At 55.7% G+C, this 9,899-nt stretch overlaps 3 protein-coding genes across 3 annotated transcripts; all 3 read right to left on the bottom strand.

Moving 5' to 3' along the window:
- Positions 1-85: 85 nt before the first annotated feature.
- Positions 86-1,470, bottom strand: QBC33DRAFT_511160 (Reticulon-domain-containing protein; the record flags this gene model as incomplete). The annotated part of the gene is made up of 5 exons (XM_060425817.1): positions 86-529; positions 595-896; positions 962-1,123; positions 1,196-1,228; positions 1,395-1,470. The coding sequence occupies 5 exons, from the start codon at positions 1,468-1,470 to the stop codon at positions 86-88; spliced, it is 1,017 nt and encodes a 338-aa protein (XP_060287871.1).
- A 784-nt stretch (positions 1,471-2,254) lies between these two features.
- On the bottom strand, positions 2,255-6,435 carry QBC33DRAFT_160295 (GTPase-activating protein GYP5). The gene is made up of 3 exons (XM_060422235.1): positions 5,608-6,435; positions 4,906-5,519; positions 2,255-4,786 (listed from the first exon to the last, which is right to left on the bottom strand). Exons 1-3 carry the CDS (start codon positions 6,160-6,162, stop codon positions 2,650-2,652), a joined length of 3,306 nt encoding a protein of 1,101 aa, XP_060287872.1. The 5' UTR covers positions 6,163-6,435; the 3' UTR covers positions 2,255-2,649.
- A 1,015-nt stretch (positions 6,436-7,450) lies between these two features.
- On the bottom strand, positions 7,451-9,461 carry QBC33DRAFT_160556 (uncharacterized protein). The gene is made up of 3 exons (XM_060422237.1): positions 8,964-9,461; positions 8,069-8,717; positions 7,451-8,005 (listed from the first exon to the last, which is right to left on the bottom strand). Exons 1-3 carry the CDS (start codon positions 9,238-9,240, stop codon positions 7,537-7,539), a joined length of 1,395 nt encoding a protein of 464 aa, XP_060287873.1. The 5' UTR covers positions 9,241-9,461; the 3' UTR covers positions 7,451-7,536.
- Between the last annotated feature and the right edge of the window lie 438 nt (positions 9,462-9,899).

The raw sequence follows: 9,899 nt of genomic DNA on the forward strand, positions 1-9,899 counted from the left end.
AGGGCCAGCCAAAGTCCGAAGTCTGGTGTAAGGAGTACAGTTCACCAGGGTGAGGGGAAGTTGGGAGTTTAACCAACGGTTGCGTTTAAGACGCAATCAGAGGCTCCGACAGAGGCTCAATGAGAGGCTCCGACTCGGACTTGAAGGTCTCAGCTTGCTCGGTCTTGAAGTCCTTCTTGGGAGCGGCCGGGAAATCGGTAGTCGAGTACTGCTTGGCGGCGGGCTTCGCGGCGATCTCGGGGGAGGTAGAGCGTCCCCGGACCATCTGTTGAGCCTTGGCCGTGTAGTCACCCATGTACTGCTTGGTGATCTGGGTAGCCTGGGAGGTATGCTTCTGGGCAACCTCGCGGATCTGAGCAGCCTGGGAGTTGACGATATCGCCAGCTTGCTTGAGGTGGTTGTCGATAAACTCCTGGTTGGAGGCGTAGACAAGAGGCACAAAGAAGACAGTCGTCGCGCCGATCAGAGCAAGGCCCCAGTACGGCACAATCTTGACGAGGAAGTACGAAATGAAGGCCCCCAGGAAAGCCTAGCAATCGTTAGAAACGGAGAAACACGTGCGTCATAGGAACAGGTATAGCAAGGGCAACCCACAGCAGCAGAAGCAGAGACGTTCTCGGCGAATAGAATCCGCTGGGACTCGATGACGAAAAAGTTGATAAGCTCATGGACATCGCCAATGAGGGCATCGAGGGTGTCTCTCGGCACGGTGTAATACTTTCGGGGACGGAGCTGGGTGGCGAGGCCGTTGTTCAGGAGTGTCTTCCCAAGGACCTCGGCAGCGATGGTGATACCCAGTACCATCCAGGTAAGCTTGAAACCCCATCGAAGAACGTCCAGGTACCGGACCGCAAAGATGGCGGCGACGATGGAAGCATAGGCGATGGCAGAGGCACCTATTTCCTTCATTAGTGATCCCATCCGATGCATGTGACAGTCCCTGGGGAATTTGGAAACGCACGAGGGTTGTTCCACGAAAGAAGTTCCGAAAAGAACGAGTGGTAGTGTGTCAACGGCTGGCCGGTGGCAGCAGGGTTGGGAGGAGTCTTGCGGGCAGCGGCGAGGTTGGAGAGCTCGGCTGTGGTCTTCGCATGCTGATCCTTGGCATTCTGAGCAACTGGGCCTGCGAAAAGAGGAAGATAGGTTAGCTTGGATATGGCTGTAGCAGGGCGTATTTCGAGGGGAAGTCAAATACCATTAGTGACAGAGCTGTAGGCGGATGAAACATCTATCGAGACAGTCATCGTCAGTGTTCTGCTGCTTTCTGGAGAGGATCAGTGGAAGATGGCGAGCCATGAAACACTAGACACATGTTAGCTGGATAATTTCCCCATCGCCACAACAACCTGTGGTCATGTATCCGGCAATTTCGGGGAGGGGAAAACTGACCTTACTGTCCTTGAAGGAGTCTGTGGCGGTGGAACCGTTGGCATCCGCGAAGGAAGTGGGATTACGGGCACTGTCGGCCATGGCGAATGTTGTGATGTCGAGTGGTGATTTTGATTTTTGGAAATTGGGGACGGCAAGTGGTTGCACGGGGCTACCGCTGGAAAAATGTTCTGTTGGCAGGCAGGGTGCTGATAAAACAGCTTCAGAGAGCAGCGGGTTAGAACTGGATAGGGAAGCTGAGGGTTGTGATGACGATACCTTTTGTGGTTGCAAGTTATTATTTGAAGCACAAAGGTGAAGTCGGTGGGCAGTGGGATTCAGGAGAGCAGCTTCTTTGTGTGGAATGGTGAGACAGGTTGAAGGTGAATCGATAAATTTGGTGGAGAAAGGAGACTGTAGGTATACAAACTTGACCCCGGTCACTTGCTCCGTGCTCTGTGGTTTGGTGACCTGTGGCCATGATCTCATCATGCCACGGCAACTGGATCGGCCACAGCCTATCACAGTCCCAGCAACGCCCCTCCATTCCAGAAGCCTGGACCTTTGGCAGGCAGCTAATTCCTTCAGTGAATCATTCTTTCCTTTTTGTGCTCATATTGCCTTTGTTTATTACGTCGCCTTCTTTACTGCCAGCTGTCCCATCTCTTGGACGTGGACGGCCTAGCTCCTTCTTGCATGTGATTATGACACTAATAAGAGCTTGGAAGAGCTTGGTACCCTGCGCATGGATCATTTGCTTTTTGAAATTGTGGAAACTTTCCATCATTGACAGGGACAAAGGGAGGGAGATTTAATGCTGCACATAACAGATCTGAAGAGAAATATGAAGGAGCACTGCGCAGAGTGCAGTGCCCTAGGTTATCTTCTAATAAATCAGGTTTATCTTGGTATCTCTATACATAAAAATTTTACGGCCTGTTGCTTCCGTCGAAGCACTTTCTAAGAAGCAATAGACTCCCCCCTAAACAAGGTCTTAAGCATCTATTTCGTGCTTTTACCTTCGCCTGACGTCGTCAGACATTAGTGCCCAGTCTAATAAATTGTGGGACTTAAAGCTGCCCATGATGAAGATAGGTATATGAGAGCCCCAAGTCGGGAAAAGAAGGGGAAAAAGGAAAGAATGGGGTATGTCAATGGTAGTTGTAGTGGGGGTTAGGGATGGTGTCGCGTGACCACCTCTTCTTCCCGTCCTTGACACCACTTTGGGGTCAAACATGCGTCAAGGCAGGCGCATCGGTCGTACAGCATTATAATATTCCATCATCTTCGCCAACCCCAGAAGCCGCCGCCGCCGCCACCACCACCACCACCACCACCAGCAGCGGTTGCAGCAGCCGAAGCCGGAGCCGCTGCTGTCGCTGTTGCCGTTGCCGCCGCCGCCGACTTAGTGACAGATACTGGGTCGGCGGCTATTGTGGATGCGGATGCCGAGCCAGTAAGACGGCCGAACATGCCAAACGCGGCCGTCGCCGCTGCCGAAGCCTGGCTCGCTGCCGTTGCCGCCATGGTGCTGTTGGGTGGGACGGGCGCGGCATCGCCCAGCGCGAGGCCGAACGCCTTCCGCAGGTTTTCGAGCTTCTGCTTTGCCTCTTCGGCCTCCTGCCTGGCGACAGCCTCGGCCGTCTTGGCCTGCACGAGCTCCAGGAGTAAGGCGTCATACTCGCTAACCGGTGCGGCTATGGGGTCGTGACCGTTGCCGGCCCCGTGCATCATCAGTGACGACGCTCGTTTGGTATATGTTGTCGTTTGTGATGGTGTCGATTTGCTGCGGCCAAGCTTGAGTTCGCGGAGCCCTCCGCCGGCCGGTGCGCTGGCGCCGCTGATGCCTATCGCCCGAGAGAACCAGTCTCCATTCTCTTGTACCGTCGGCGGCATGTCGGAGGCTCGTACTTTCAACGTGTGGACCTGCTTCTCCAAGCGCTGCTTGTCTTGGTGCAGAGTCCTGACGTGGACATGACTCTCCCTCAACTGATCCTTGACCGTTGCCACCTCTTGTTCCAGATCGTATATTCTCCGGCTGTAATCCTGCGTCTTTGCAAGCTCGTTGGACAGCTGTTCCTTTGCTCGCGCCAGCTGGTCTCGTAGTTGCAGCTTGGTCTGCGGGACCGACGATCTTCGGCTGTCAGTTTCGTTGCCAAACCGCTGCTCGACCATGTCCAAGAGATCCGCGAGCTGTGGGACACGGGCGGGTTGGCCGACTCTGTTCGAGGCATCTTGGGATTCGGTGACGGTTTCCTCACTATCCCTGCTAGACAGCGTTGTCGCTGCCCCACTGCTTGCTTTATTTCTCAGGCTGTCGATGAGCGAGCGGACCGCCTTCCTGTCTTCGTCGCGCTCTTCTTTTTCTTTCTGTAGTTGATCGGATAGGAGTGCCTGGTTTCGCTGCAATTCGCTGAGGGCGGTAAGGAGGTCTTCTATCTGGCTATGCAGGTGTCTGGTGTCGTCTTTGTTGCTGCCACCGCCGGACGCAGCGAGGGTCGGTCTCGAGCTCGGCCCGCTGGCGGCCGGGCCTGAGCCGCGGGTGGATGAGTCGTCTGCGGTAGAGCTGTCTCTCGAGATGGAGGTGGCATCTGTTGATGCAGAACTCAGGACGCTGGCAGCCGACGATGATGCCGATGCAGGGCCAGCATCCATAGAATTGAGAGTGGAGGCCAGGCTTTGCTTCGATGCACTCCGTCTGAGCATGCTCAGCGGGCGATGCGGCGCGGTGAGGCCAGGGCTGAGTGTGCTGCTGCTGCTGCTACTGCTACTGCTGGGGCTGTTGATAGTGGTGGTGGCTGTAGACGCGTGCAATGGCGAAAAAGAAGCTAATTTCGGGGTTGATGAGGAGGCCCAGAGGCGGCCAAGAAATCTGGAGGCTGCGGTTGTAACATCCGATGCCCGCGCTGCATCTGTGCTTTTGGGATTGGCGCCAAAGTTGCCGCTCTTGGCCAGTTGGGCCTCTCGGTATCCCAGCTCAAGCGCTGCCAATTGTTCTCTGGTGACTACGCTCGAAAGTCCGACGAAATCCTGGACGAAATCGTCGGCGTTGTAGTGATAGCAATCCCACAATCCTCGAGAAAGGAGAAGCTGCATTACTTCCTCCAGCTCGGTGGAGGCCAGAATGCGGGTCTGGTTCTTGCGCATGAGCGACAGCGCCACCCGCATGATGGTGACTGAGGCACCTTCGGCAAAGATGACATCGTAGATGCGAAACAGCATGGGTAGGGGGCACGTTACGGCGAAGAACGAGAGGAACCATTGTGAAACGTAAGCCGGATCGACCTGCAAATCCTCCAGGTGGGCCGACAACGTGGGCAGCTTCTGCTGCAGAAGCTGTCGAAACTGATAAATTCGGACGTGCAGGCCTGACAGGTCTGGCAGGAAGCAGCCGCGCAGATCGTAGTGCTCCATGAGTCTGACCGCACACACACACACACACAACGTGGGTTAGCCAAAAACGCTCCAATGATGGGGGGCTGGGAGGGGGTTCTCTCGCTATCCCATGGTTCGGACGCTTGGTGCCAGTTTTCTTACCTGACCAGGACGCAGAACGCCTGTTTGTCCGGCATATGCATCAGCAGCGGGCCAACCAGGAAAGCAAGCCCCTGACAGTATCCGATCTTCTGGTCGTAGAGGCTGAAGCATTTCAGCACTCGACCCAGCATCCGCTGGCCGTCGCCTTCGGGGTCCCGAAACATGTCCACTCCGGGGAAGCTGCGCCCGAGATCTTTGCCGATGATGCCCTCATACGGGCTAGACTCGCCCGACAACCTCTCAAAGGCCTCCTCGAGAGCTGGGTCGCGCGCTCCGGACATGCTCTGCCAGACGACGCCCCGCAGCGGCGGGGGGATGCCTTTCCGTATTTTGTTGGAAAGTAGCGTAGGCAGCCTGGCCGCCGTCTGTTGGTAGTCCTTGACGATGGCCGCGTAGAACTCGAGATCCGTAAGGGGGGGTGGCGGCAGCATCGAATATCGTAGCGCTGGAGGGGTGGGGCCGCTGACCATTTGTCGCAATTGCGCCATTGAGGGCGGTCGTGTCTTCCATGTTGGAGACTGTTGTTTCTCCTCTGCCTGTACTTTCGCTGTCTTCGGGTTGGTAGCTAGCCGACTATTCTCCTGCTCCAGCCTGGCAAGTAGCATGGTCGCGGACTGGAAGGGCAGCTGTTAGCGAGTCCATCTCGCCTTGCTTAACCACGCACAGGACAGCTCAACGGGCAAGAGAGAGAGAAGCACCTACATTGTCTGCATCTTGGCCCCTCGACTCCTCGTCCTCTGTTTTCTGCAATTCGTGCCAGTCGACATCTGAATCTAAGCTCGGCCGTGAGTCGGTGACATGCGTATCTTCCTGCGCTTGTTCCCCAGCTGTCTCCCTGCCAACTGCCGCATATTCTTCATTGTCGTCGTCTTCAAGTTCGTCTTCGAGGCTACGCCCAATATTTGGTAGTGGAGTCAGGTCGTCGTCGTCGTCTTCGTCGCTTTCGACTTCCTCCTCAACTTCCTCCTCAACTTCCTCCTTGACTGCCTCTGCCATAGCATCGCTCGGGGTATACTCATGTCCGTACAGACTCTTCCTTGGGGGCAAAGCATTGGGCACGACATTTGTGTTGGCTTGGAGGGTGGGGGGTTCGGAGAGGCGGACGGTGACAAGCGAGTCGTGGTCGGCGGCTCGTGTCGTCTCGTCTGTTACCGGAGAGATGTCGGTTGAGGACTGGGAGCTCTCGGTTGAGGTCGGCGTTGACAGCGAGCTTGGTTCATGTTGATCTTCTTGTGCTCCGACCTGGTCGAGCTCCATTGGGAAGCCCCAGACCTCAGGAAGGAGATGTGGAGAAGCGGTAGAGACTGTGTTATTTATCGCCTCGGGCGGGTCGAGGAGATGTGGAATGCCAACAAGCCCTCCGTGCGTGCCAGTTGTGCTGTTCGCAAAGGCAATCCACAGGAGCAGCCAGCAACGAGCCAAGGCGGAAAACGAAGGAAGAAAAAAAGAAGAGACCGGCAGGGGTGCTCGACAAGCAAAATCGCACTGGCCACGGGGACAGAGGGGCACGAGGGGATAACTTCGAACTCCTCGCAAGTTGTGCAGGGCTATCCTCAGAAGTTCCTCCTTGGTTGCATCGAGGGGCAGAGGTGGACTGAAACAGTACAGGTTAATTCAGGCAGAGTAGGTATATAGCCCAGGGAGAAGAAGAGCAGAGGATTCGCGAGATGCAAAATCATGTCAGAAATAATACATAAGTGCATACATATTTTAGGTAGTATTCTTGGTTCATAACTGGTGTAACGCTCTGGTCTTGTGTAAGCCTAAGGAGCGTTCCTCCTTTCATTACAGTACCTACCTTGTAATGAAGCCATACTCGATGGGTCTGGCCAGTCTGCGAACTACTGCATCCTGCGAGCTGCAACTGGTGCAGGCAAATGAGTCTAATGTTCCCGAGTTCTCCAATCAAATAGCTTCATGTATAACGGCCCCGCAGTCCCCATGGACCCTAAAACAGGGGTCCCTAGTCAACTCCCAAGGGAGCAGAACGGCTTGAACGTAGGAGGGTCGATCGCACAGCTCCCATCCAAGTCATGAAGCCATTTTGTTTGCAATTTGCCAGGGACGGGGGAATTGCCTGGCTTCCATGAAAGCCTTGTGGTGTAGAATGTGCGAGACCAAAGTCAGCGAGCTACTTGGTCGATCTTCCGCAGTGCAACCCACCAAGTTCAGTTCATCAATGTCAAAGTCGATCATAGCGATGCGTTTTACTTTGTCACTACCAACGTATGCAGGCTCTCACTCGCTTAAGCCAGGTGCAGTACCTACAAGGATACAATCGATGCCAAATCTTACACGAGACACCGAGACTCGCTCCAACTCTCGACCCTTTCCTCGCCATACATCGATATAATCCCATTTCAACACCATATCCCTTCATACGCGAACACACAAAAACCAGTTGCATCCGCTCCCACGGAAAAGACAAGTTTATTTTGCATGGCCTCAACGCCTGCTGAGACAATATTCCCGACCCGAAGCAGACTCTAGGACCGTTCATGACACCGTCCGAGAATAACGCCGCTAATGTGGTCGCGTAGCCAAGTGAGGCAACCAGCATAGCTCTGATTTCAAGCCCCCCAGTAGCCTTAAACACCGGACCAGGACGCGGCAGGGGTAGAGATTCGGAGCTCATGACAATCCACCAGCAGTCTGGGCTGCTAGATAAGCCGTCTGGTTTGCCGCTTGTGCGGTCCTCTGAGGCTGGGGTGCTCCTGCTGGGGGGGGACTTCCTTGGTTGGAAGTCTGCGCACCACCCGACCTTGGGCCATTCTGGCTGGCCTGCTGTCCGTGAGCCCCCTGGGCTCCTCTGGCATTTTGCACCTGATAAGTCGGCTCCTTCTTAGGATCAATCCCCGGAAATAGCCCCTGCAGCTTCTTATACATTTCTTTGAGGAACTTGTCTCTCTCCTCCCGATCCTCGTTCTGGTCTATTTGTTTCTCGCTGGAATCGGGTTGTATGGGGGGTTGACACCGCATCTTAATGTCCAGGCTCAAGCGAGGTGGCGATAGATAAGCAGGACATGGTGGCAGCTGCCCGCCCTTCCTATCGGCGAGGGCTGCTAGATATGTCAAGTTGCCCTGGAGCCTCCGCATGCACCTGAGATGTTCGGTTAGGAGGCCGGATGCGCATGGTTTGGTAAGGTGATGGCGGTACACTTACTGGTTGTAATCCTGGAGGATGAGCTTCTCCTCTTCCACGTTATCTGCGCTCTGCCCATTCGGATTCTCTCCCGCAGATCCAGAGGCAGCTTGTCCCTTCTTCAATTCTGCCTTGGTGTTCATGAGTTGTATAGATTCGTATAAGAGCTCCTGGTTGATTTCCAACAACAAATTGAACCTCTCCTTGTCTCGGGACTCGGAGGTTGGGCTCAGCGGGGTAGACGCCGTCGACGTCCCGTTCGCATTGGGCGGCTGACCGGTGGCCGACGGAAAGGTTGGTGTCTGCGGTGTTGTGGCAGCCGTAACCTGTTGCTGGGCGGTGTTTGGGGCCTGGCCTTGAGCGGTGCCTTGTTGGTTAGCTGGGGGAGGGAATTGTCCCTGCTGTGAGGATACCGAGCTGTTCGGACTGCCTTGGGGAGCGTTGAAGGCGCGTTGGGGTGTTGCAACTCCCATGGCTTGGGCGTTTTGCTGGGATATATGCATACGCTGCATCATGTGCTGCTGTTGTGGCATGCCACCTGGGTTCGCTTGGAACTGGGGAGGCATCGAGCCGGCCATCATGTAGTTGGGAGGCAGCTGTGGTTGGGGACCTGCGGGAGATGGCACGCCAGCTCCGTACGCTGAGGCGGTATAGGGGGTCTGGTACGCCACTAAATGATCCCAAGACACACGTCAGCTTCTGTATGTGGCCCCGAATGAAGAGGCTGGAGTGGGCAGAGTTGGCATAGCGGGCGGAACCGGTCCTCCTCCCGCGCCCAGGGGGATGGATGCCTAGGTAGACAGAGCGCACAAAGCTGGTACAACGCGAGGCCCGACGAGGGTCGACGGCATAAACGGGACGGGTAGAAGGCGAACGAGCTAGGGAGGAAACAGTGGTCAGGGAAATGGAAGCTTACTCTGACCATTGGCGGCCATGTGCGGCGGCATGGCGGTATTCTGCATCATGCCTGCAGGACCAGCACCTGCCATCACGGCAGCAGGATTGGCACCACCGCCGGGGAATGAACCTTGAGCGGCCATGGGGAACTGCTGCGGGTTGTACATCATCTGTGGCTGGTTCGGCGATTGACCAGGCTGCAAGTGAGGGTTCTGCGAAGGTGGGGCGCCGTTGAAGGTCGATCCAGCAGCGCCGCCAGCGGCGGCATTTGGAAAGCCATACTGCCCCTGGTACATGGCTTATTTACAGGGCTAGGCTGGAGCAGCCCAGTAGAAAGGGGTGACAGAACCGGGGCGGGTGGAATGGAGACAGAACCGACAGCAGAGTGGTCGTGGATCAGCTTAGGTGCCAGACGTGTGTGTGGTGCTGAGCCTGCCGATGTGGGGATGGGGAAGGGGTAAGCCCATCAAAATCTGGTATGGTTTGCCCTCAGGTCCTCGAAGCTCGGGGATGAATGGCGGGGATGTGATGGGCGTGTTCCAGTGGGTGTCGACGTATATACAAGGACTGCCCAGGGGCGATAGTGCCAACTCAAATCTCTCCTTGGGCAATTATTGCCTTGCTTGTCGTCACTCGTAGCACCGAGGCGGCGCAAAAGGCAGCCCCGGTTGGTGTGGGCGGTATGAGAAGTGTGGAGGTAGCACGCAAGAAACGCGCGGAATACCAGGGTGTGAGCAATCAAAAAGGGCAGCGCCGAGCTTCCCTACGCAGTACTCCGTAGAGGAGAAGCAGACCGCCTTGCAAACTTGCAACCAATACCGTGTAGACCCGTAGGGATAAGAAGTATGTACGGATCTTGGCGCCAGACAGGTGGCATACGGGGGACAACAGAAATGATGCAGCAGGATCCAAGAAGGTCAAAGGGCGCCAAAGGAATGTCAGCAAATCCCAGAAG

The sequence above is a fragment of the Phialemonium atrogriseum genome (genome assembly GCF_030411735.1).
Source record: "Phialemonium atrogriseum strain 8032-3 unplaced genomic scaffold QBC33scaffold_2, whole genome shotgun sequence".
Lineage (NCBI taxonomy): Eukaryota > Fungi > Ascomycota > Sordariomycetes > Cephalothecales > Cephalothecaceae > Phialemonium > Phialemonium atrogriseum.